Source organism: Neomonachus schauinslandi, chromosome 11 (assembly GCF_002201575.2).
Source record: "Neomonachus schauinslandi chromosome 11, ASM220157v2, whole genome shotgun sequence".
Taxonomy (NCBI): Eukaryota; Metazoa; Chordata; class Mammalia; order Carnivora; family Phocidae; genus Neomonachus; species Neomonachus schauinslandi.
Window position 1 is genome coordinate 9,277,301 of NC_058413.1, and position 26,189 is coordinate 9,303,489.

At 48.6% G+C, this 26,189-nt stretch overlaps 1 protein-coding gene across 2 annotated transcripts in view; it reads left to right on the plus strand.

Annotated features, from left to right (window-relative positions):
• The window catches only part of AHNAK (AHNAK nucleoprotein), a 78,870-nt gene extending 54,192 nt beyond the window's left edge, over positions 1 to 24,678 (plus strand). For both annotated transcript variants that reach the window (XM_021685473.1, XM_021685474.1), the window contains one exon: positions 24,347 to 24,678. In XM_021685473.1, coding sequence (XP_021541148.1) covers positions 24,347 to 24,385 — 39 coding nt within the window. In that variant the 3' untranslated portion in view covers positions 24,386 to 24,678. The remainder of the gene's footprint in view (positions 1 to 24,346) is intronic.
• Positions 24,679 to 26,189: the final 1,511 nt, after the last annotated feature.

Sequence of the window (26,189 nt, forward strand, 5' to 3'; positions counted from 1 at the left end):
GCCCGTAGGATGCCTCTGTCCTCATCCCTGCAGCTGCAGGAGGCTGGAGGCTCTTGCCCAACAAAAGTTCCTCCCGGATTCTTCTCCCGTATTGGTGTAAATAAAATCAGAAATTCTCTGACCCCAGGTGGAGGAAGCATCTGTGATGAACAGCAGGGAGGGTTCGTCCTGGAGGGATCGCAATAGGGCCCAGCACCTTATATGGTCTATTTCTTCTACGGAAATGCACCAGCTGGGTGAGCACGGGATTCTTGTGAATAAAGATATGAGAGAGAAGGTTGGTGGGAGGTGATGATCTGATGTCAGCGGTCATTCACAAAACTTGACCTTGTCCAGCTGGGGCGAGCACCCATCGGACCCTTTAATCAACACTCAGGTCTCATTCTGCGGCTGCGTGACAAAGCATTGGGACGATTAGCTGAGTTTTGAAACTCTTAACTTGTGTGGTTTTGGTGGCTAGGAACTGGAGTTCTAGCTACAGGAGTTGTTCTCTAAATTCTATGAGTTTTTTTTCACGTAATTTTTGGTTTGCGATCGAGTACTCATACATGGATGAACTGTGCTTCCTGTTTTCCCCATGTTTTCCACTTTATGGACTCAGGCCATCTTTCACGTCACCTTCTCTGTGCCCGACATCTCTCCCCCTTGGCAAGTTACCTGTTCCTTTATCTGTACCTATATGGCATCTTAAACCCCCCTCAACCAAGCTTTTATTATAGTCTGGTTATGTGAACATAATTCCAGTATAATTAATATAACTAATATAATTCTTCCCCAGTGGAAGATTCTGGAGGGTAGGGACCATGTGTTGTTTACTCATCTTTGAGCCCTTGGCACTGGAGCTGTGTCTGACCCAAGATCAGCCTTCAGGAAGTGTTTGCTGAGCTGAATTGAACTTCAAAAGAATGAACTGTATGCAACAACTTCATGGGGAAAATGGCAAACGTGGGCTACTGATGATGTCAATTACGTCGTCTCAGTCTCCCCTTAGCTTAGCAGGGTGTGCTGGGAGCTGCCTGAGAGAGTGGCCTTCTCTCTTTCTCAAACCAATTACAGCTTCTAGCATGCTTTCCTCAGTGTCAAAAAGCTTGAGTATTTCAAGATGCATTTTTGGAATGCTAATCGAGCCATGGTGGAGACTAGAAACATCGAGAAGCTTGGGTGTTTCTAGCATGTGTATGCTCTCAGAGATCACTGCAAAAGTTTGAATTGTAGATTATGCATTTTCTTTTAAGGAAATGCAATGATATTACTTTGAAGGCTATGCTTTAAGTGTATTGAACTAGGCTGTGAGGAAGGACGTAGGCTCTGTATAACTACCAAGTAAACCAGGTCATTTAAAAGGGAAACCTGGGGACCATGATGAGTATGCAAATGATTCAGGGTTAACATATTGCTTGTAAACAGTTTATCGTCTCACATAGTTAAAATGCTTCCTTATCTTCATTTTACTGTTACTGTGCTTAGTAGCCTCTGTTTAGATGATCACAAACTCTCAATCAGGGGAATGTTTGAATTAATAAGGTTTTATTTCATTCCTTGATCTAACAAGTATGTATTGAATGCCCATTATGTTCCAGGTCCCGTAGATAGCAATGAACAGATCAAGTCCTTGCCCTCTTGGAACATTCTAGTGAGGCAAGACGTGATGATTGTTGGCAGAAGGGGAGGAAATATCTAGAACGTAGAGCTGACAGAAACTGCTGATGGATTGGATATGTGGGGGCAGTGGTGAGAGAGGGATCAAGGATGACGCCTACATTTTTGGCCTGAACAACTGGCAGAATGCCCCTGCCCTTTACCAAGTTGGGGGAAACAGGGAGAAAAGAATCTGGGAAAGAAAACCCAAAAGTTCCGTTAGGGGCATGTTACGTTTGGGACCTCCAAGGGGGACGTCAAGGACACAGATGCGCTTACAGAGTTCTGGTGTTCAGGGGAGCAGTCCAGGCTGGAGATACAAACTGGGGGTCATACTGGTTTCTCAGGGTGGCTTAAAACAACAGAAATTTATTGTCTCTTGGTCTGGAGGCTGCAAGTCCAGAATAAAGGTGTTGTCAGGGCCATGTGCTCTCTGAAGTTTCTAGGGAAGACTAAGACTCTTTCCTTGTTCTTCCTGGCTTCTGGTGGCTGCTGGTTTATGGAACCTCCATTTCTGCCTGTTCACACACATGCCCATCTTCCTTCTGTACACGTCTGCGTCTCTTTGTCCAAATTTCCCTCTTATAAGGACCCCAATCTTTGGATTAGGGCCCACCCTAAACCAGGAGAGTGTGGGATCTAGAGCAGTGCCTAGTTCACGGGGAGACATGTTATAGAAATTCAGAGTAGGCATTTAGCTACGTTTATAGCCATTTCACCCAAGCACGTGCTCATTCTTGTAGCTATTCATTCGTATTCTCTTAGAAGTGTTAGTCTGTAATCAATAGGAAATAAAGACGCAAAAATCTTCGATCCCTCACCACAGGTTGAGTAAGATAGGAACTCAGAATTCACTTTGGATTTGGCAGTATGGGTGATCTTGACCATGGAGGTTTTGTTGGAGGAAAGAGGAGCCCCCCCCCCCCGCCCTGCCCCCTGGAGTGGAAGCTATGGACCAAGAATGGCAGGTGTGAAAGGATTCAGTGCGCACAGGTAGAGCTGTGCTTGGAAGGGCAGCGAATCAGGTTGGTAGGAGGGGAGAAAAGTGGGGTCAAGGGAGATGTTTCTTATTCTTTAGGGTGGGGCATCTTAGACCATGTCTGCATGGTCAGGGGAAAGGGTCAGTGGACAGGGAGAGGCGGTTGAGGCAGAAGAGAGGGTGATGCAGGACTGGACCCTGCAGGCTGGCAAGAGGGGGTGGTACCCCGTGTCCCCCCGGAGGGTGGGCTTCCCATGGGAAGGAGCGGGGGGAGCACATCTGTGTTTAGAGTGACTTCCCCAGTTTTAGCCCTGAAAGTCCCACATCCTGGGAAAGCTTTAAAACGGAAAGTTCCATGTCCCAGGGCCACTCCCCTGCGCCCAGTCCCAGGCAAACCAGGACAGGTGGTCACTCTATCAACAGAACTGGCCTGAAGGGAGAGTTGGATGCTGGGAGGCCGAGGGCTTGATGGAGGGAAGATGAGGTAGCCTTTGATGGTGGCTTCTATTTTCTGGGTGACATAAGGGGTGAGGTCATGCACTGGGAGCAGAGTCAGGGAAGGAGGCCGGAGGGGAGAGGAGAAGGTGTGGAATAGCCATCTTGGGAAGGGGGTAAGGTAACTTACTAAGAAATGGAGTAGCATTTCCAGGCAGTGTTGGGTGGTACCTTGAGATGTGTGGTCGTAAACTTAAAGGGATACCAGTCAGAGTGACAGTGGGGATTCTGCAAAAATCCAAAAGGCTAGCATTCCGTCATAAGTGATTTGTTGGAACATAGGACACTTACTGGGTTGTCCTGGAATATGGTGAAAATGGATGCATCATTAGAAACGCATTCCTGGTCTGTAGGACTTCCAGATAAAAATAGAGCAGAAGCCATCTCTCCTGAGAATAGATTAACGACAGACACTTTCACTCCGACCTTTGATTTCTTCACTTACAGGCTATTCACAATGACAGTGCGGACCTGGTTATGTTGTCCACACCCCTTGTATCTCCTCTCCTGCAGAAACACCTCAGTGGCTTGCTCATACCAAATACTTCTTTGCCATTTGCAGTTACGATGATTCGCACAAGCAACAATTTAACAATAAGGGAAATAAAAAGTTACCGCCCAGCTTGATTCCACAGATCTTCAAGTGAAAGGAGTTTAGCTGGATTGCTGATTTTGGCTCATTCTGCCTATTCTCTTGGCAGATTTTATTTATTTATTTTTTATTTATTTGAGAGAGAAAAAGAGAGGGAGAGAAAGATTGAGAGAACAAGTGGGAGGAGGGGCAGAGGGAGAAGCAGACTCCCTGCAGAGCAGGGAGCCCGATGCGGGACTCAATCCCAGGACACTGGGATCGTGATCTGAGCCCGAGGCAGATGCTTAACCGACTGAGCCACCCAGGTGCCCTCTTGGCAGATTTTAGATGTGTGATCAAAGTAGGTAATTCAAAAAGTAGCAAGGTATCCTTATATTTGGAGTTAGAACACCTGGATTCGAGTTATGCCCCTACTGGTTTTTGGTCAGGTGACCTTACGAAGCTCACATAACCTGCAAGCCTTAGTTTTGTCATAAAAATGTAGCTAAAACTACCTTTGCCTGCTGCTTTGTAAGCTCTGTAAAGGAAAATGTTGTGTGTCAAACATAGGCTGGCTATTTGCTCTGATGGTTGGCCGCGTGGTTCTGTGATTCTTTGGTAGATTCCAATTCTGTAGCTTTAATAATAGGGACAGAGAAAACTGCTGATCCACTGGGTGTGGCAGCTGAGCTCTGGATGACCGTCAGTAATGAGGCGCTGGACTAGGGACCAGGGATGAAGTGAGTGCAGGGCAGGGGTGGAGGGAGTGAGGCACGGGTGTGGGGTGGGGATTGTGGTAAGAGAGGGAAAATTCTAGACCTAAGAGTGGAGTCTTCCAGGCACTGGTAAGCCGTAGGGGCTGCCTTAAAATGGGATTATGGAAATAATGTCCTGGGTTCTCTGTTTTAGAATGCAGGGGAGCGAGGAGGCCAATTTAGAAAGTTTACTTGTTTGTTACTTAAGGTTTTCGCCTTCAGCTATTCAGGAAATTTTACTCTATAAAGTGACTCATTCATTCCCTAAGGGTTCCCCATAGCCAGGGTTTTACTGGGTCAACCACAGAAGCATCAATTCCTGGAAGATTGTTTCCATTTTGTCACGGACTATAACTTGGAGGTAATATTTTTGAATGCTCAGTTATGGAGAACTCAAAATACTTTTTAGAAATTAGCTGTAAAATCCTTAGGTGCTGCTTGACGATCTCCAGATTAGTTACTTTTAATGTACTTAAAAAGGCAACTTGGAGTCCAATTCTACCACCATAGAGACACCCCCCTTCCAGGAAATCCACCTTGCCTCCAGTCACTGAGGTGTCCTTTGGTCTTCTTGCCTTGATCTCAACCTCTGCCTTAAAATCCCACTATTCTCCTCTCTCTGCTTTCCACAGCTCAGAGCTTGGTCTCCTGCTTCTCTCTTCATAGCCACCAAAGAACTCCCCACCCCTTTAATCTTATTTCTTTATTAATTACTATTATTATTTTAGAGATTTTATTTATTTATTTGAGAGAGAGAGAGAGAGAGAGCACAAGCAGGGGGAGGGGCAGAGGGAGAGGGAGAAGCAGGCTCCCCGCTGAGCAGGGAGCCCGATACGGGGCTCCATCCCAGGACCCTAAGATCATGACCTGAGCTGAAGGCAGACGCTTAACTGACTGAGCCACCCAGGCGCCCTTATTATTTTTTTTTAAAGTAAACTCTTTCCTGCGACGTGGGGCTCGAACTCATGACCCAGAGATCAAGAATTGCGTTGCTCCACCAACTGAGCCAACCAGGCACCCCCCCACCCCAACCCCTTTAATCTTTTTTTAAAAGTTATCACAAAAATCAAATTCTACCAGTTATTTCAAATAACTCAAAACTGTTTAAAGTGAAAAGTGAAAGTCATCCCCACTGCTCTTCCCAGGATAACCCCTATTCTCTCTGGGTAAGCTCCCCAGGCTGAAGGCTTCGGCACTGTGTCCATGGGATCTAGTTCTAGCTCCTGGAGCTCTGGTCCCTCCCTTCTGCTGCACGTTGTCATGAGGGTCTCTCATTTCAGATATAGCAAATCTTCGGATTCGTTGGCAGGTCCTACTGTGGACAGGGCTTAAGTGACCTGCAAGAGATGTTTCCTGTGTATGGCCTTGAGAAATAAATATTTGACTTCTGTGTCCCTCAGTTTCTTATCTGTAATGTGTGGGGGGTTAAGACACCATGGGCCTTAAGAACTCTTTGCTCTAACCCATCTATGTGTCTAGCCTCTTCCCCCTCAATTAATATTTGTTTTCTTTCTTTCTTTTTTTTTTTTTTTGCCCACAAGCCCCAAAGGGCTTGTGTCGAGGTGCAGAGATCAGAGAGCTGGAGTCACCTTTTGGTTGGCTCGCTATGTGACCCTGCTAATCATGTGGCCCTTCTGGACCTTAGTTTTCTCATATGAGAAATGAGGGACCAGGACTGTCTGATCTCCAGGAGACTTTCTGGTTCTGACACCCCATGATTCTCACGACCTCCTCCTACCCAGGGGTGACTCCTCTGATCTTAAGGGAACACTCAGCTCAGGGCAGGTGTTTGTTGCTTTCAGCACAGGGTAGTGATCGTAGGTTTTGGGCAGGGGACAAACTGGGGGAGCTGGACCCTCTTCTAGAGTCCCTGAGTCAGCTCCTCATGGTCTGACTTCATTTTTTCATCTGGAGTGTTGTGAAATCCCAGAAAATCACCCACGCCCACTCTTAACGCTGAGTACATTTGGGGCACATTCCAACACCAAGTAGGAGCCATTTGGAGATGACGATCTCATCTGCGAGCTTGGAAGCCCCTGCTCCTTGTCCTTGTGTGTGATTTGAAGGGAGCTAGGATGGCTAGCCCTCCCGGCTTGCCCTGGACTGTCCCATGTCCCAGGAACCCCAGGGCCATACCAGGACAGTTGGGTCCCCTACCGATGTTCCCCATCAGGGCCTGGCCCACTTCTTGAGTGGGCTAAGGAGCCGGCAGGGCAGTGAGACTAAGAATCAGCTGGGGTGCCTGATTATTGCAGATTCCTGGGCCCCACTCCGGAGAGCCTGATTCAGTAGATCTGGAGCCGGGGACTGGGAAATCGCGTCTAACAAAGCCTCCAAGTGCGTCTGGTGCCGGTGTTTCAGGTACTGCATCTTGAGACACACTCGGTACTTGTGGGCGATGCGGGGAAGAGAACCCGCTCCTGCCTTCACATTGCTCGTACCATAGGCAGGAGAAGCCCGGGGAGGGGGGGTGGGGCTACTAATCACGCTTACATTGAAATGAACACTGCAACATGAGTAGCATGAGGACCAAGAGATTTTATTCCTCCTCTCACCCTCCAAAGTAATTCAGTGCTTACAAAGCTCGGCTTTGTTCATTAAGAGAGTTGACTTGGCATTTTTCTGCAGGGGACCTGCAGGGAGGGTGAGTTAGTTGCAAGAGATGACCATTCCCTGCAGTTTATGTCAGACTCCCCTGTCTCACCACCACCCCTGCTTGGTCTGCTGCATTGTGGGACCCCTCTGGTGGAAGGACAAGGGAACCATCTCTAAGACCCACGGTAGCTCTGACCTTCTGGCATGGGGGGGAGGGGGCGAGGAAGCAGCCCTGGTCTTTTTCTTGGTAGGTAGCTGTCATTTCTATTGCTTATGAGCTAACACTTTTTGTAAGGTGAATCGATGAACTTGAGTCCCCAAGGGCACTTAGCTATAGGAATGATTTGAAGAGGACCCAAGATGGCTTGTGAAGGACGAGCTTACTGATGGTTCCAGTGGGTTGCTCAGTGCCCACTGCCAAAGAACAAAGTGACAGAGGCATCCCTCGGAGGGGAGAGGAACAAAGTCACGGCTCCACAGGTCTTCAGATGAGGAATGCGAGGTTCATGGGCTCCGGGCAAGACCTGCCACCACTGGGGTTCCAGGAAGGTGCTATGGGGCCATGCACCACCACTGGCCATGTTGGCTCTACCCATCCAGCTGGTCTGAGAGCTGGGCTTGGGGGGGCTGTCTTAGTTCAGGCTGCTATAACAGGATACCATAGACTGGGTGGCTTATTAACGATAGAAACGTATTTCTCATAGCTCTGGAAGTCTGAGGTCAGGTTCTGGTTCTCTTCTGGGTTGCAGCCTGTAACTTCTCACTGTGTCTTCACATGGTGGAAGGAGGTGATGGAATTCTCTGAGGTCCCTCATATAAGAGCACTAATTCCATCGCAAGGGCCCCACCCTCATTGCTAATCACCTCCTGAAGGCCCCGCCTCCTAATATCATCATGCTCTGTGTGTGTATGTGTGTGTTTGTGTGTGTGCGCGGGGGAGTGGGTAGGATTTCAGCAGATGAATTCTGGGGGGACACAAACATTCGGTCTGTTGCAGGGTCCTTCCAGGGACTGGTGCCCTGGGCACCCCCTGGGCTGTGTTGTGATGGCTTCAAGTTGAATCCTGTCTGAGTCGTTTATCTGCTGGCTGTGACCTTGGGAAAAGCATTAACTTCTCTGAGCTTCAGTTTTCCCATTTGTAAAATGGGGTAACGTTCCCTGTGTTGTTGAGAGGATTGAATGAGATAAGCATACGAACTGCTTTAGCACAATGCCTGGTGCGGAATAAAGGTTAGGCTTTATTATTATTAGTGACAGAAAGTGGTAGAGGCCTGTAATGAGGTCTGTATTAATTTGCTCAGGCTACCATAACAAAACACCACAGAACAGTTCCAGAGCCTGGAAGTCCAAGATGAAGGTGTCGGAGGTCTGATTTCTTCTGAGGCCTCTGTCCTTGACTTGCAGATGGCTGCCTTCCCACCTTGTACTCACGTGGTCTTTCCTGCATGCACGTGAGTCCCTGTGTCTCTTTGTGGGTGCAAATTTCCTCTTCTTATGGAGACACCGGTCAGACTGGATTAGGACCCACCCTATGGGCTTATTTTAACTTAATCACCTCTTTAAAGACCGTGTCTCCAAATAGAGTCACATTTTGAGCTGATGGGGGTTAGGGGTTCCACATATGGGTTTAGGGACACAGCTCAGCCCATAACAAGGGCCAGTCTCTGGGCCAGGACCTCTGAGGGTCAGGCAGAAAAGGCCCCCTCTAGGGAGCCAGACACGAGAGTGGGGTGCAAGCTCATGTGGGGGCCGTGTTGTGGTCACCCAGGCGGCGCATCCCATTGGACCATGCTGCCAACTGCAGTGAGTCTAGGATTATGGTCGATGCCTGGGTTTGCCTGGGCCCCAGCCTGGCACGTGTGGTTGAGATCAGCTCCACGGGTGGAGTGGGGAGGTGAGTGTATGGGATACGGAAGGAGGAGCAGATGGTAGCTCTAGAAGAAACATGAAGATCACATCCATGGGAATTAGGGAGACAAAACAAAGGCAAGGTTGGGGACCTCTGGGCTCCCAGCCCAGTTCCTTAGGGTTCACAAAACTCTTGCTTGCTTTCAGTGGGTCAGGAAACCCTTTTAAGAAAGACAATGTGATAGGCTCTCCAGTAGAGGCTGTCGGCCATTTAGGGCCTTCTCATGGATTCAGTCCATGCATTTCTTTAGGAAGTGCAAATCTGGGCTTCAGCAAACAACCAGGTGGCTGGGTGCCTTTTAAGGACAGGCCTAGAGCCCAGCATGGGGGCAAGTGTGCCAGTCCACTAACTTTCAACCCAAGGATAAGCTCATGGAGGTCACTTGTCAAGCCCCCTCCTCTTCTCCCCGCCCCCCACTCTTCTCTTCCACAGGGGTCCTCTTGAGCTACTTTGTGGACTTTCCCAACATCCTGGCATATCTGTTCCTGCCTGGGTTCCTGGACTGAGCATCTCCTTACCCACCATTTGGCTTTGATTTTGGCTGAAGGCGGGGTCCTAAAGATGGCATCCTGGTGGCTTGTTGCTGGAGTGAGGGTGGGCAGTTCCCGTTGTCTCCACGAACATTCTAGCTCCCTCACCTTGATCTTAAGGCTGTCTTGGTTTCAGCCTCTTATTCACGTCAATTTTAAGTGGTTTGGGATTTGATGGTTTCTCTGTTCATAGTCATTCTGAGGGTGCTAGAGGTGGGAGATGGCATTCTTTTCAAACCCTTTGGCTGTCTCCAAATTAACTTAGAGTTTCTGACTGTGCACATGGCAGAGGGTATTTAGACACAGTCCTCTTATGGGAGGATGTGTTCCTGGGGCAGAGGCCTTGAGTCCAGACTAGAATTCAAACTATATCTCCTACTTAAAGGGTCTCCTCAAGCCACCCCTTCCTCTAAGGGACCTGAAGCACTGGAGGACTCGCTCAGCTCCTATGGGCACTGGGTTGTAACCTTCTTGGAAGACAATTGTGCAGTGACAAATGCAAGTCCTGGGTTCAAATCCTGGCTCTGCTGTTGACGAGCTGGGTCTCCTGGGGTGTTTCTGAGTCTCAGTTTCCTCATTTCTGAGTCACTGTACCTGACACATATTAAGTACTCAAAAAATCATGGCTGTTTTATTATTTAAAAAAAAATTTCTTTATTTGAGAGAGAGAGAGAGAGAGAATGAGCGGGGGGTGGGGAGAGGCAGAGGGAGAGGGAGAAGCAGACTCTCCACTGAGCAGGGAGTCCGACATGGGGCTCTATCCCAGGACCTGGAGATCATGATCTGAGCCGAAGATAGATGCTTAACCGACTGAGCCACCCAGGCCCCCCCTGATTTTATTCTTATTGTTTTCACTCATTCAACTTCCTCAACCCAAATGGCGTTGAGTATAGTGGTTTCCCCTGGAATGAGGATAAGGTGGAAGAAATTACCCTGGAGCCATGCTGGTCCTCAGGGAAGCTGATGAGTGACACGTTGGACAAGAGTGGTAACAGCCAGCCCTAAGGCACTGCTTGGTGGAAGAATAACCTGAATTGTGGGAGAAAGCAGAGACAGGTTTAAAATATCTGAAGCACGCCTTCTGACATGTCAAGATAATGCTGTTTACCCTTCTGGAAATGCAGTGCCTAGCTATGGATGGGGTTTGGAGATGGGATGCCCCTGGGACATCTGACTTTGTTTTGGGGAGCAGATGGGCATAGGTTCCTCATATTATTCTTGCAAAATTTGCAGAAACCCCTCTTACAACTTCATGGGTCTCATTGTGTGAGCCCCGGAAGAGCTCAGACTCAGGGGACAGGGGTTGTGGAAGACACCTATTGACTTCGATCTCCATCACCCCCCAGCTTGGGAAGTCTTAGATGGAGGTCAAATAAAACCATGGCAGGGACGGCGAGAGCACTAATGCAGCAGTCGCTGGGGGACTGCTCTCACAATGCCTGCCTGCCTTCTCCACCCTCCAAGTAAAAGCAGCTGGTAAGAAACTGCAGGAATCCAACTGACCCCCCCCAACCCACAGTCACATGGGATCAGAGCCCCCTCCTGCAGACAGTGCAATGGAACAGGCTTTGTGGCTTGGTAGATAGAACCTCAGGCTCCAGAGCAGGGCTGCGTTCAGGTCTAGCTCCCCACTTACAAGCCGTCCTTTTTTAAAAAAAATTTATTTATTTATTTGAGAGGGAGGGGTGGGGAGGGATAGAGGGAGAGTGAGAGAGAGAATTTCAAGCAGAATCCCTGCTGAGTGCGAGGGAGCTATACTCCATCCCATGACCCTGAGATCATGACCTGAGCCGAAATCAAGAGTTGGACGCTTGACCTGAACCACCCCGACACCCCCACAAGCTGTTCTGAATTAGCCTCTGCTTCCCCCTTGCTAGAAAGGGGATAATAATAGCCACGCACATCATAGCAGTGTCGTACAGATAAGATGAGACTATAAATGTGAAATCCTGGGCACATAGGAAGAAATGTTATCTGTTATTCTGATTACTCTCTTTGCAGTGGGATTTATGATCTGCCTGTAGGCTTCTTGGGAATATACTACTAATTGTCACAGGCACTGAAGTGCCATTGTCCTGTGATATTATTATTATATTTTTTGAGACTAAAGGCTTTTGGGCTTCTGGAGAGCCTTTTTTTTTTTTTTAAGGATTTTATTTTTTAAGTTATCTCTACACTCAGTGTGGGTCTCGAATTCACAACCCCAAGATCAAGAGTCCCATGCTCCACCGACTGAGCAGCCAGGCACCCCTAGAGAGTCTTACTAGTAAGCATCCATTCTAAGCACTCCAGCAACTGTCCTGCCAGGTGGCTCGCTGGGCAAGGACCTGGGATGGGCACAGGGCGAGTGTCTGGGTTTGCAGAGGCACCTGGAAGAACATCAGACCAGATGACAACCTTTCTCTGACCCTACCTTTTGCCCTGGGCTGCATTCCCCAAACCGCCCATGTTATTTAAACTGAAGTCTCGGGGCGCCTGGGTGGCTCAGTCGTTAAGCGTCTGCCTTCGGCTCAGGTCATGATCCCAGGGTCCTGGGATCGAGCCCCGCGTCGGGCTCCCTGCTCTGTGGGAGGCCTGCTTCTCCCTCTCCCACTCCCCCTGCTTGTGTTGTCTCTCTCTCTCTCTGTCAAATAAAATCTTTAAAAAAAAAATAAACTGAAGTCTCACCCCCAGGATTGTTCTGAAGTTTTGGTGGAGGAGAAATGAGTTGAGACCCGCCCTTGGCATGTGGAGGTGATACCACTGGTCCCAGCTAGAAGGGCCGGCTGAGATGTTGGCCCTTCCTGGAATCCTGAACTGGCCTCTCCACCAACCTTCCCATGGCTGCCTTTTGAAGATGTCATGAGCTTTGGATACTTACTCCAGTCAGCGTCTACTGAGTGGCAGCCGTTGTGCTAGGCGCCCAGAATCCAAGAAAGAGAGAGAGAGGTCCCAGTCCGTAAGTCCAACGAGCCTAGGGCTGGTGGCTCTTGGACCTCCCTGCAGACAACTTCCTGTCTCCTCCCTCTGGTGGAGAAGGGCCAGGAGGGCGTTCTGCTCCTGGAGACAGCAAGAGCAGAGGCTCGGAGGTGGAACAATTCAGTACGTTCAGGAAGTGAGCAGCCCCAGATGGAGGAGTGGGTCATGTGGGTGGGTCATGGTGAGACCAGAGTCCTTATCTTTGGGGAGTGGGAGCCACTGGAGGTTTTTATATGGGGAAATGGCACGAGCTGGCTTTCGTTTTTCTTGTAATAGCTATCACAGCTATCCGTATTGAGCATTTCTTGTGATAGGCGTTAACTAAAGGCTTTACCAAGTTTTTTCTTTTTCTTTTTCAAGATTTATTTATTTATTTTAGAGAGAGAGAGAGTGCGCACGCAAGTGAGCGGTGGGGAGGGATAGAGGGAGAGGGAGAGAATCCTGAAGCAGACTCCCCGCTGAGCACAGAGCCCGATGTGGGGCTTGATCCCAGGACCCTGAGATCACAACCTAAGCCAAAATCAAGAGCCTGCGGCGTAACCGACTGAGCCACCCAGGTGCACCCCAAGTTACCTTATTTAAGCCCCCTCTACAGATGAGGCTGGGAGAGCCCACAAAGCCCAATCATGTAGCGGCAGACGAACCCACGTCTGTCCAACACCAAAGCCCTTGCTATTAACAGCCCCTCAAGGGTGCCTGGGTGGCTCAGTTGGTTAAGCGGCTGCCTTCAGCTCGGGTCATGATCCCAGGGTCCTGGGATCGAGTCCCGCATTGGGCTCCCTGCTCTGCGGGGAGCCTGCTTCTCCCTCTCCCACTCCCCCTGCTTGTGTTCCCTCTCTTGCTGTGTCTCTCTCTGTCAAATAAATAAATAAAATCTTTAAAAACAACAACAACAACAACAACAAAAAACAGCCCCTCAACCTCCCTGAACCTCAGCGTCCCCGTCTATAATACCTGCCTCATGGGGTTGTCTTATGGACTTGGGGAGCATATGGGCACTTGGAACAGTGACTGGCACATTGTAAGCACTCAGCAAATGTTAGTCTCTGTTATTTTTGGTGTTGTGGTTGTTGTCTGTTGTAGAGAGCCCGCTCGCATGCCAGGTGTTGCGTGGCGCCTTGAAGTTTGAAACCACATGGGCTGATGTGAGTCACCTGCCCTAATAAAGACACTCCTGTCAGAACAGGGTGCTGACTAGGGTGCGTGGCCTGAGTCTGCCTGCACCCACCCCAGCTGCGGCGGTTACCGACCTGGCACCTCGTTCTCGCTGTCCTGGGGGCCTCTCCAGCTCAGGTCTGAGTGGCCCTGTTCCCACAACTGCTTCTCTGAGGCTTCCTGCTGCACCCTCTGGTTTCAGTTTTGCTAAGGCTGAGCGGTGGCCCACCCCACCAGTGGCAGAATGGTGGATGCCCTGGAGGCACTGAAGTCCCGGAGGCTGTTGAAAGTCTCCAGGTGAGACAAGGTCAAGGCTGGAAGGGCACAATCATGGGAATGGAGAGAGAAGACAGCCTTGGGGATATTTTGGATTTAAACTGATAAGATGTGGCAATCTAATATCACAAGGAGAAGACAAAAGGAGATGTGAAGAATAAATAATATCTCTCACTTAAATGGCCTGATGACCCTACTGTTTCCCTGTCCATGCTTCCGTCAGTGGATCCCATCCATTCCCATGGTTTTATTTTATTTTATTTTATTTTATTTTTCCCCATGGCTTTACATACGTTTCTAGGCTGACAATCTCCAAATTCCCAGTTCCCTAAGCTCCAGCCTTGAGTACTTAGCTGTCTCTTGCTCTTTTCACTTGGACGGCTCTCAGGCATTTCAAACACAACATCTCCAAAACAGAACCCCAAAAATGATTTGCCTGCCTCACCTCCAAACCTGCTTCTCCATCTCAATCAATGGTACGACTCTCCCTTGTGTTCAAGCTAGAAAATATGGGGATCATCTTTGATGCTTCCTACTTCCTCACCCCTGGAATCCCCCTCATCAGCTAGTCCCATAATTTCTACCTCGGGAGTACATCACAAGGGAAACACGTCACCATCAGCGCTGCTACCATCCTGGGCCAAGCTACCCCCATATCTCACCGGGGTGACTGTGAGTCCACATTGCCTCCCCTTTTCTACTCTGGCTCCAAATTCCAGCCACATTGATCTTTCAGGAACACAGATTCGACTGTTAATCATCTTACTTCATGAATTCCAACTGCACTTAGCATAACAACCCCCACCTTCCCAAGGCTTACAAGGTCCCGCACAGATCTGAGCTTCATCTGACTTCCTCCTCCCCTTCACTCTTCTTCAGCCTCACTGGCTTCCTTGCAGTCCCCATAATATGCCAAGTCTTTCCTTCCTCGGGTCCTCACCCGTGGTTCACATTGTTCCCACTGTCTGGAATGCTGTGTCCCATCGTTGTCAGTTCCTTTTCATCCTTCAAACTTCAGCCTAAATGTTCCCTCTCAGGTCACTGCCTACAGCCTGAGGACATTCCACATCTTTCTCAACACCCTCTTTAGTTAATCATTTTATTCAGAGCATGCACTGATCACAAGTGAGATTTATTATTTGTTCATCTTGTTTATTAGTTGTCTCCCCCCACTAGAGTGTCAACTCTATGAGGCCAGCCAGGCACATAGAAGGTGCCAATGGATATTTGTTGAGTTAGTAAGCAGGTAGATGAAGAGGACATACACCTAAGCAGCAGAGAGGGCCAGGAGAACCCCGATATTCAAGGGGTGGGCAGAGGGGCTGTCAAAGGGTCATGGAGACTTGAGAATGAGGGACAGGAGAGAAGTGTCAGTAACCAAGAGAGTTGTGACATATTGGTTAGGGATGCTATTGGCTCCAGGTAATGGCACACCTGTCCAGTGGTGATGTCGACAGAGATGATTTTTCTCATAGTCAGAATGCTTGGCGGCAAAGCTCTGGGCCAGTGTTGCTGAGGTGCTCTTGGCCTTCCCTCAGCTTCAAGCATCACATCCTCACACAACTGAGTTCAAAGACAGGAAACAGGGAGCAGCATGGGGCAGACATCCTCCTCACATGTCTCTCTCTTATTGGTGGGGGGTGGGCTGCCCCCAGAAGACTCCAGCAGATGTTCCTCCATATTCCACTGGTTAGAAAGGATACATGCCTACCCTTGGACCAAGGCCTGTGCCCACCCTGTCGAGATAAAAGAATCTCTTTCCTGTCCTTGAACAAAGTTGGTCTTGTGCCAGCTAAGGAGAAGGGGAATGGCTTTTGAGTAAGCCACACACAGTGCTTGCTCTAGGTACATCTCACAAGGAGTTTTTTTTTCTGTTGGTTTGATTGATGTAGAGAGGTCAGGTAGGATGGGCATTGAGCAGTGGCTACTGGAGTTGATGCTTATAGCCTATTTGTGGCCCTTGAGAGAGCAGTTCCCATGGAGTGGTTGGGCTGGGCTGCCCACTGCAGGCTTAGGAATTAGTGGGAGCAATTTAGAAGAGGAAGGTAGACTACCAGGAAGTTTGATGTTAAAGGTAAGAGGAAAGATGGGACAATCTCTGGCCACAGGAGGCAGACACAAAGAGATCTTTCTTGGGGCAGACTTGAAGATGTTTATTGGATGAGCCAAAGAAGCCAGCAGGGGAGAGTGGGAAGTAAGATGGGGTAGTTGATTCCCTTGTCCTGAAAGAGGCAGGGGATGGGTTCAAGTGCGCAAGAGGTGGTGGCTGTTACTGGACCGAGTCGGGAGGCTTTTCTGGAGACTCAGATGCCTTCTGAGATGAGAGAAGGGTTGCAGGATGGTGAAGATGCCCAGGGATGAAGATTCCCCTCACTTTCCTTTGTGTGACAGTGGGCTCATTTAGAGAGTGAACGGGTGACCTTGACCTTTCCAGCACCTTTGTTTTAACATTCTGATATAACAGACTAACGACAACAACAGCAACCACCCCAGATCCATTTGTGTGGTTGTACACTGGAAAGTCCAAGGACAAAGCCTGATCCTTGGGTTTTATTGTTCAGGGGCGTGGTTATTACATCAGGCTGTCCAGAGGGTGCAGGACACTTGACAGCACAGAGCTTCCAGATCCTGCGGCCCATGGACAACAGGGTGGGGCAGGAGCGCCCTGAGTTGGGCAGAGAGGACTCGGGTCCCAGGTCTAGGCGTACCACTTACAAGCTGGGGTTCACTGGTGTCCTCCAAGCCTGTGGCCTCATTTACAGCGGGTTGGGCTGTGACAGCCTCTCTCCTCTGCCCACAGGTTTAAAATATGCATGCTCCTCATGGGGACCTAGGCGGAATGCCTTCCTGCCCTCTCCACATCCCTTTCTGGGGAGTTTTGACCCTGCACAGTACCCCTTGGAACAGGATGGTGTTTTCTTTCACCATTAGCCCTGGTCCCTCACTTCTGGCATCTTTTCCCCTTTGTTTTGGGGAATGATGGCATAGGGCCCAGCTAGTAGGTTTGGGAGCCAAACCTTTCTCCTCTATTTATTCAGATCGTAGCTATGGATGCAGCAAAAAGCAAACAGAAGTTTGACTAGATATATGAGCTCAATATTCCACAACATTTAAAGCTGGTGCCTACTTACGTAGGAGGCATAAAACACAACATTGTGTTAAAATGAATAATAGCCCCAACAGAAAAAAAGAGTGTATTTTTAAGAAAAAAATCCTTAGCAGGAATGTTCCGATGCAAAGTTGGTAAGATTGACATTAGCTCTGTGTGTCTCCTCCTCAAGAGCTCGTTAATGTCCACCCACATCCTGTGCTGTCTGTCGGGGTGCAAGTACTGAAGGGGACATGTCTTCTCTTAGGTCACCCTCTTTAGCTGGCATGTGGGGTTGGACGTTGACCTCAGGAGGGCTCCGTGCATGTCTCATGGCTTCACTGGGGGATGCTGAGGTTGGTAAGAAGTAAGGAGTGGGATCATGTAGTCCCATCAAAGCTACCACAGTCAGATCAGTCCTGCCCACCCCTGGGTCACTTGGACTCCACCTCCTCATGACCAAAATGTGACTGACGATAGTTTTTCCCTCATGGCATGGCTATGGGGGTTCGGTGAGTTTACACCTGTGAAGTGTCTAGGAAAGTGCCCAGATGGAATCAGTTACTCAACCCGCCAACACAGAGTGCCAGCAACTTGTCGGGGATACCTTGTGGGAAGGAAGCCCGAGATGCGTCTCTGCCCTCCAGGAGTCAGCATCTAGCTGGAGAAAGAACATGGACCTTGTGGAAATCAATAGAGAACCAGAGCAGCCTCCAAGACCAGCCCTTCCCAATGGCATGGACGACTTCCTGGAGGGCCAGCAGCTGCTGGGTGGGGCGCACTGTCAGCCGGCCCTGCTTAATCTCCTGGCCACCAAAGCAGGGAGAAAGGAGAATCTGGTATTCATTGTGTGGTTGTTTCTAATTTCCTTCTGCTTTCGAGATCCTCTTCTGAGGGAGAACAATGCCCTGAACAAGGCTCAGGCTTCCTTGTCCGGACACCCGCCCAGCCGTGGGGGAGGTGGCGCCCAAGAGAATACAATGACCGGCCCTCCAAGGGCAGATGGTGTTTGACTCCTGTCTGAGAGAGCCGAGGATGGTGGGGTTTGGAGGCTGGTTCGAATTCCAGCCTATTGTTTGCTGTCGTATCCCTGGGGCTTTGAGCGAGTCCCCCCATCTCATTGATGAGTGTTATTTATAAACTGTCTCTATTTGCCAGGGGAGGACAGTCCTTCCTGTATCACCAGGTATAGGTCCTAGTACAGGACAGTTCGTCTGAGGCTGGAATTCCCATAGGACCTAGATTCTGGAGCCACCAGCCTGCTCCATTTACCCCCATGCCACCACACCCCCAGCAGGAGGGGGTGGAGTGGGGTCCTCGACAGCATGGCCAGTGCACAGACCAGTGCGGGAGGGGTCCTCAGCAGAGGGCCTTGGGCCGGACATTTTCCCAGCCAGTGTCTTGTAAGTCTGGTGGGGGGCAGAAGGCCCAGGACTGGAACCAGGGTAAGGGCGCGGTGTCCTCATCCCTTTCTGTCTTCTTACTTGGCCTCTTGTTTGTGGATCTCAGTACATTGATCAGCCTTGTTGAGTTTCTCTTTTACCACCAGAAAGCAGAGAGAATCCAGAAGTGAGTGACCCTCACGTGGAACAGGCCAGGAGAAGGCAGAAGGGCTGACTAGGGCCTTTCAAATCCACAGGGCTTTACTGAGGGAGAGGCCGTGGGAGCAGCAGGTGGGAGTCCGATGCACAAAGGCTACAGCAGGGCAGCTGCCTCTAAGCTGGGGGCCCACACTTAAGTCCATCCAGGGCCACCATCACCCTCTCTGCACATCCACATGCCCTCCGTACACTGTTTGCTTAATGGTCCTCTTGAAACAGATTTATTTTAAAACCTCACATTTAATTAAAAAGAAATCTTTGTCACTACCATAAATGAAACCCGGCATTTTTCTAATAATTGCTGACACAAGTTCATAACTGTTAACATGAAAGTACTCATCACGGAACCGCTAAAATCTTGAGTTTTGTGTAAGTTCTTGGTGTGGACTTTGACACACAAGGGGGTCTCCATGGGTGTCTGATGGTGACATTGGGGGTGAGCTTGGTGTTGGCAAGAAGTAATGAGTAGGGTGATGCGCGCATACGGGCGACCCTGTCGAAGACGTTTCAGGAGGGCACCCAGGTCTAGTGTACAGTAAGCGCTCAGTAGGTGTTAACAGCCACCATAACTTGGGAGGTCCCCATCACCTGCCTGTTTGGCGGCAGAGCCAGGACAGACCCGATCTCCAGGCTCCCTCCAGCTCTCCACCTCTGTTGCTCTCCAACTCCTCCGTTGGGACAGGTGTGGGCAGGTGCTATGCCCATCATTTCCCCCATGACGACAGAATTAACACTAAGACATGGTCACGGCATGAGTCATCTCAAAACATCCCCGATGGAATGGGTGGTCGTCTGTGTCCACGGGAGGCTCTGGAACAGGCTCTCAGGGACTGATGCTCATGCACACATGCTGGGGGCTTGTCCCATCTGAGTCTGCTGCTCTGTCTGAGCAGCCCTGGTTGTTTCTGGAATAGGACGCATGGCTTGGAGGGAGAAAGTTGCTGTGGGAAGCAGTCCCAGGTTCCCTGGTGGGACTGGAAATTCTGCCTCAAGCCCTGGAATTTCAACTTCCTGTTTGGCCTGGCTTTGTTCCCCCACATATTTGGCTCTGGTGCATCCTCCCCCTCCCCCTCTCGGGATCCGTTTCCTCATCTGTAAAATGAGGGGGTTACACCAGATCATATCTAAGGCTCTCTTCAGCTTGAAAAAGCTGTGGTTTGCCTCCCACCCCCTTACTGCTCCCTCAGGCCTCTTGACTGACAGTAGCAAGGTGGGAAGGAAATGGGAGGAACCAGAAGAGCTGTGTGTCCTACAGTGTACAGGACGGGCCCCACAGCAACAGTTTCCAGCCCCAAACGTCCGTGGCACTTGGGAAATGAGGCTCCTCCCCACTGAAGCTGGGAAACCTGGCGTTAGAGGAGGGGAGGTGAAGGGAAGAAAAAGCAAAGGTGTCAAGTGGGTCGGTGAATGATGATAAAAGGGCAAATCCAGGGAGAAGAGAACATGCGTGGGGAAAAGGCTTATAAAGGGGGGACAGTGAGAGTTGCTAGGATGGGAAGAATGTGTCTGCAAAGTGATCACAGCTAGGGTTTTGGAGTAAACCGCTGGCCTGAGAATGTAAATAGTACTGAGGGGGACTGATAGCTTCCCTTCTCCTTTTGGCTCATTTTGGAAGATGCTCCCCCACCCCTCCAAATTAGAGTCTCTGGAATTACAGCAATGTATCCAGTCAGCAATGGTGCCCTTTGATGCTCTAAGTTGGCCTTAGGATAACAGACTGGATGGTCCAAAGACTGGTAGTCATGATCATGTGAGCGACAGCGCAAACCAGTCATGGTGAGTTTTTCTGTGGGACCTCTTCTCCTTATTGAAATAGAAGCTCATCTCAACTCTAGAGGAAGATACGGGGAAAGCAAGATAAAAGGAAATTAACATAGGATGTCTTTGTGACCTTGGGGGTGGGCAAAATTTAAAACAGAACTCCAGAAGCACTGACTATAGAAGAAAAATTGGTACGTTGAGCTTTATCAAAATTATAACATCTCCTCGTCAAAACGCACCATTAAAAACACGAAGAGGCAAGCCCAGACTCAGAAGAAATCTGCAGTACATACATTCGACCAAGTATTCATTTTAAGGATATATGAAGAACCATTTTAAATCAGTAAGAAGGGCGCCTGGGTGGCTCAGTCAGTTAAGCATCTGCCTTCGGCTCTGGTCATGATCTCAGGGTCTTGGGATCAGCCCCGTGTCAGGCTCCTCGCTCAGTAGGGAGTCTGCTTGTCCCTCTCCCTCTGCCTCTGCCCCTCCCCCTGCTTGCACTTTCTCTGTCTCTCTCAAATAAATAAATAAAATCTTAAAAAAAAAGTCCTTAAAACAAATCAGTACGAAAAAGACGATGACCCGATAAAAACTGGGCAAAAGACTTAATAGATCCTCACAAAATAACAAATCCAGATGGCCAAATAAACTATGAAAAGGTGCTCAATATCATTACTCACCGGGAAGATGCACATTAAAACCATGAGGACATACCACTACACACTCACCCGAGTGGCTAAAATGAAAAGGGGTGACAATACCAGGGGTCACTGAAGATATGGACCCACTGGGACTATCGTACATTGCTGTGGGGACTGTAGAAATGTACAATCACGTAGAAAATTGTTTGTTAGTTTCTGTTCAAGCTAAAGATATGCCTACTCCCTAACTCCGTCATTCCCCTCTGGGTATATATATCTAAGAGATGACAACACAGAGATATGTACAAGAATGTTCAAAGACATTGTCTCCAAACTTGAAATTCTCATCAACTGGAGGTTGCAGCAATAAACAAACGGTGGTGTATTCCTACAGTGGAGTACCACATAGCAGTGAGAGATTACATGTTGTAGGATTTCATTACTACGAAGTTCAAGAAGAGGCAAAGCTAAAATATGAAAGGTCAAATCATCGTTATATCTGGTGGAGCTATGGACTGAGAGGGTGTGTGAGAGAAACTTTTGGGGTGCTAGAAATACTCTATGTCTGGACTGGTACTTATATAAGTGCATATACGTGTAAATGATTATCAAGCTATCCATTTATGCATTTTTTTATTTTTAAAGATTTATTTATTTATTTGAGAGAGAGAGTGAGCAGGGGTTGGGTGGGTGGGGGTGGGAAGGGATAGAGGGAGAGGGAGAGAAATCCTCAAGCAGACTCCCCCCCTGAGGGCAGAGCCCGACGCCTGGGGCTTGATCCCAGGATCCTGAGACCGTGACCTGAGCCGAAATCAGGAGTCAGATGCTCAGCTGACTGAGCCACCCAAGCACCCCAATTTTTATTTTATTTTATTTTATGTTTTAATTTTAATTGCAGTTAGTTAACATACAGTGTTATATTAGTTTCATATGTACAACAGCATAATTCAACCCTTCCATACATCCTTCTGTGCTCATCACGACAAGTGCACTCCTTATGTACTTGACTGTATATGTGTTAGACTTCGACTTAAAAAAATGAAAAGAAACACAGATTCTTATGTCCAAGGGAAGTAGTAACAATACTAATTTATTGAACACTCATTGTATGCTAGGTGCTTTGTATAAATTATTTCATTGAATCCATCCAAACCACCCTGCCGGTTAAGTATTATTATTTTATAGAAGAGGAAATTGAGACTTCATAAGGTAAATAGCTTACTGAGCCTCCCTGCTGCAAAACAGGAGGCAGAACCTGAGCACCACAATCCGTGTTCTTGCTACTTGGCTTGGGACCTTAGGGTGATGTAGGTGCAGCTTCAAAGCTTCCCCTCCAAGCATCAAAGCCTTGGATACCATTTTTTAAAAAGATTTATTTATTTTTATTTGAGAGAGAGAGAGAGAGAGAGAAAGAGAGAGCGTGCAGCAGGGGGAGGGGCAGAGGGAGAGGGAGAGAGAATCTCAAGCAGACTCCATGCTGAGTGTGGAGCCTGACGCGGGGCTCGATCTCAAGACCCCGAGATCACGACCTGAGCTGAAACCAAGAGTCGGACGCTCAACCAACTGAGCCACCCAGGCGCCCTGATACCATTTTTCAAAGAAAACTTCATCATGTCTCCTGATATTCCAGGATTAAATCCCTCTCCTGTCTTAAACAAAAAGAAGAAAAAACCCCCCAACACTAAATGGGGAAACTTTCCATGAATTGGTTCTAACTGGGAGAAGAACCTGTGGTTTCCTACCCACGCTGCTCATCCTAACTGTTCTGTGTTGTAAGTTCTCCGAGAAAGAAGTATCGAGTATTGGCCACAACAGTCAATACTGTGAGCCAAGCCTGAGCTCCAGCTCACTCCTAAACCGGGAGGCTCTCGGGGAAGTTATTTAGCTTCTCAAAACCTTTGTTTCCTTGTCTGTGAAAAGGGGATGCGGTACGTACCTTATAGTTTCATTGCAAGGGTTGAATGAGGTCATACCTAAGAAGCCCTCAGCTCAGCAGCAGGGTCATAGCGAGTGCTCAGTAAAGGTAGTATAGCAATATCAAAACTGACACTGGGGGCGCCTGGGTGGCTCGGTCGTTGAGCGTCTGCCTTTGGCTCAGGTCATGGTCCCGGGGTCCTGGGATCGAGCCCTGCATCGGGCTCCCTGCTCCGCGGGAGGCCTGCGTCTCCCTCTCCCACTCCCCCTGCTTGTGTTCCCTCTCTCGCTGTGTCTCTCTCTGTCAAATAAATAAAATCTTAAAAAAAAAAAAAACAACTGACACTGAACTGGTTCCACCCAGGACTCTTAAAGAGGCTTAGCACTTTTCTCTTTCATACAATTCAGCACATATATGAAAGAAAAAAGTTACGCTAATGATTTCTCTACAAAGTGAAGATACTTTGTGGATGGGGCAGAATCTCAGTGCTTTAGTAAGGGGTGGGGGAGGGAGGTCATTTTCAGCTAGACTGGGCAGAGAGAGGTAGTAGCTGGGTGGGACTTGCAGAAATGGGTAAGATTTTGTCACAGAGACAGGACCAGGAAGGTCATTCCAATTTGCGGGGTAAGGGAGGGAGGTGGTACCCAGAGGGCAGGGGTGGAGTCTGGGAGTGGTGAACCGGCCATTTTGGAGGGCGCCTAAGATTTATGTAGGAACTCGTGGAAGATAAGCTTGGAAAGGAAGACTGGCTCCAGATGAGGTCCCACCAAGGACGCTGGACTCTGTCTATAGGAAGAGGAGTCACTGACCATGGTTGAGCAGGGAGGGTGTAAGATGAAGCCGGGGTGTGCAGACCCACACGGGAGGTCAAAGTGACTGGGCCAGGAGGCTGGTGAGGAGAGAAAAATGCAAGTTCAGGTGGGGAGGAGTTCAGTGTGATCCAGGTAGAGGCAGCAGCATGGAAAGGAAGGGCTAAGTAGATGGGGAGGGAGGGGAGAGGGCTCCCGAAGTCTTGGAGCCAATTTCTTGAGTTTACGAAGCAGAGAAGAAGTCTGTGTGGAGATGGTAATGAAAGGGATTTCTTCATGGCTAAGACGGGAGGGGATGTACCTCATCCCTTCCTGGGTCCTCCCCTTCAGTCTGCTATTTGCATGTCCTCAAGAACACAGTGTCCTCTTCTGGTTTCAGGTTTGCACGGGGCACCTGAAAAACAGACACAGGCTTTCTAGAAACTTCCTTTCCACCCTTACCGCATAGGAATCACATGGAGGGAGGTGTATCAAGACCAAAACAGATCCAACAGCAGAGTAGTTTCCAAATCGACCCCTCCTAAAGAGAAGAGTTTGTTTGGATGCTCTACCAAGGGGTCGCAGGGATCTTTTCTCAGCTCATGCGAAGCTAACGCATGGCCTCCTGATTTTACGGAGAGAGGCAAACAGTGTTTTGAATAAAAATCCCGTTGTTATTGTTGTTTTACAGGGCTGTAGCAGTGGCCAGGAAGAAAACCGCCCCCTCTGAAAGCTGTTTTTGTGACTGTTCTTTGGAGCATTGTTCTAAAAATGGGAAATTACATCTTGCTGTGCCAAAGTAAACAAACACCTGCAGTTAAAGGAATACCTTCCACGAGGTGGCTTCAAGAGCCCCAGCCTGTTTTGGACACAGGGCTGCTGTAGGAGTTCCACTTGGTGCGTTTCTTCACTTCTAAGGGGATCAGGTGTGGGTTTACATTTGTAACCAGGGTGGGCTTTGGCAACTGCGGGGCCCTGGTGGTTGTCTTACTCATTCATTAATAAACGTCTATCGAGCATCTATGCTGGGTCAGTGCTGGTGGTTCTCATTACACCCTTCCCTGGCGCTAAAAATCAGGAGAGTGGGGCCCCTGGGGGGGTTCAGTGGGTTAAGCGTCTGACTCTTGATTTCGGCTCAGGTCATGATGTCAGGGTTGTGAGGTCGAACCCCGTGTTGGGCTCCAAGCTGGTTGTGGAGTCTGCTTAAGATTCTCCCTCTGCACCTCCCCCCGCGCTTTCTCTGTCTCCCTCTCTAAAACAAACAAACAAACAAACAAACAAACAAATAAATAAAAATGTAAAAAAAAAATCACAGGGAGAGTTGGATTCTGGTCACTTTGTATCAATTTTCAGAGTCCGTGCATGACTTCTGACTCCATATGAGGAGGAGCTAGAGAGAGCCCGAGCACATTCTCTCCCTCCTTTCTCTTTCCTCTTTATCAGTCTACAAAAATGAAAATGTTATTTTTAACATGTCAGTCAATACGTTTCTTTATGCATATGATTTTTCAAAGTTTCCCGTTACGGGGATACATACAAAAATTCTTGTTCTATGATGTGAGACATCAAAATTTGATTTTTTTTGGTTATCCAAAAATAATTTTTTGGTTATCTGGTTAATAGTTAACACTTACCAACATTGATATAATTGCAAAATAATCAGGTCTTGAAATTCATCAAGGGTGAAATGAGTACACTTCAGATAGATTTGTGGTTTACAGAACATCCAATTGGATAAGCTGATCTCATCTTTATTGGAAGAAAGAAAGACAGGAGCCAGGGGGAAACAATGAATTTCAAACTTTTTGGAATGCGTTGGCTTTGGTTAGAGCTTCTTGCCCATGAACACGTGCATTCTTCCAAGGGGTTGGCCAGTGAGTGATGGCAGATCTTCTTTGGGAGCCAGGGTTATCTCTCTGGGACCACTTGGTGACTGATGTGGTCCCACCTGCAAGAAGAGAGATGGGAATAAAAAGGTCCTCTATGCCTGTAACGTGCTTAATCTACTGTCTGAGTTTCCACATCGGTCTCAGTCTTTCCATCAGAGGCTCAAAAGTAGGACCCTGCTGTACTGGATTCATATGAGTGCTTTTTTTTTTTTCCCCCCTTTTGCTTACCTGGATTTTCTAATTTTTCTTCAATGACTGGCAAGATAACACAAATTTGGATCACGCCCTCATGGGGCTCATGTTCGAGAGAGGAAAGCAGATACAAGCGAACTTGTTCCCGTGAGATAAATGTACGACAGAGCCTGGGTGAGGTGCGATGGTGGTAGAGAGAGTCCCCGGGCCTCGGGGCAGCAGGGGCAACGTAGGAAGAGCCCAAGAGCTGAGTCTTGAAGAACCGCAAATTTGCTAGATGTAGCAGATAAAAAGAATGCCCAGTTAAGTCTGAATTCTAGATAAATGATGGATTTTTTTGAGTATAATTATGTCCCAGATATTGCATGGATCATGAAGGGTAGAGTGTGGATCTTCAGGTGACTTTGGGAAGAGAGGGTACTTCAGTCAGTGGGAACTGCCTGCAAAGGTGTG